This window comes from Alligator sinensis, unplaced genomic scaffold (assembly GCF_000455745.1).
Source record: "Alligator sinensis unplaced genomic scaffold, ASM45574v1 scaffold406_2, whole genome shotgun sequence".
NCBI classification, from domain to species: domain Eukaryota; kingdom Metazoa; phylum Chordata; order Crocodylia; family Alligatoridae; genus Alligator; species Alligator sinensis.
The window spans coordinates 1,001,765-1,002,163 of record NW_005842543.1 but is presented as its reverse complement, the minus strand read 5'-3'; the positions used below and the strand labels follow the sequence as shown (position 1 = coordinate 1,002,163).

Here is a 399-nt window from a genome sequence, read left to right as displayed (position 1 = left end):
CACAGAGCCGCGGCTGCGCAGCCGGGCGCCCCCGCCCGACTCAGGCGGTGGAGGCGGGGCAGCCGGAGCAGTAAGCTCCCGGTCCCGGGCATCAAGGCAGCGGGAGCTGCCGGATCCCAGGAAGTCCCTTGCAAGAGGGCGTAGAGGAGCAGGGGGGCGCCCCGCGCTGGGCTCTTGCCAGCAAGAGGAAGCATGAGGTGCAGCCTAGAGGGCAGTGAGTGCATTGGGATCCCTGCCTGAGGGGCTTGTTTTCTGCATCTCATTCAAGGACCCGTGAATGTAAAACAGCCCCTGGGGGCTGGGACCAACAGGAGGGATTCAAGCCCTCCCCTGCAGCCAGCAATGCAGAGACCTTCCGTGGGTGCGCCTAGGATTTTGGGATAGAGGGTGCAGATGGTG

At 65.2% G+C, this 399-nt stretch overlaps 1 protein-coding gene across 3 annotated transcripts in view; it reads left to right on the top strand.

Moving 5' to 3' along the window:
- Positions 1–39: 39 nt before the first annotated feature.
- Positions 40–399, top strand: part of ALOX5AP (arachidonate 5-lipoxygenase activating protein) — a 34,694-nt gene continuing 34,334 nt past the window's right edge. For 2 of the 3 annotated variants that reach the window (XM_025213639.1, XM_025213635.1), the window contains exon 1: positions 40–214. In XM_025213639.1, the coding sequence (XP_025069424.1) occupies positions 193–214 (22 nt within the window). In that variant the 5' untranslated portion in view covers positions 40–192. The remainder of the gene's footprint in view (positions 215–399) is intronic. The other variant, XM_025213637.1, reaches the window with a different exon arrangement.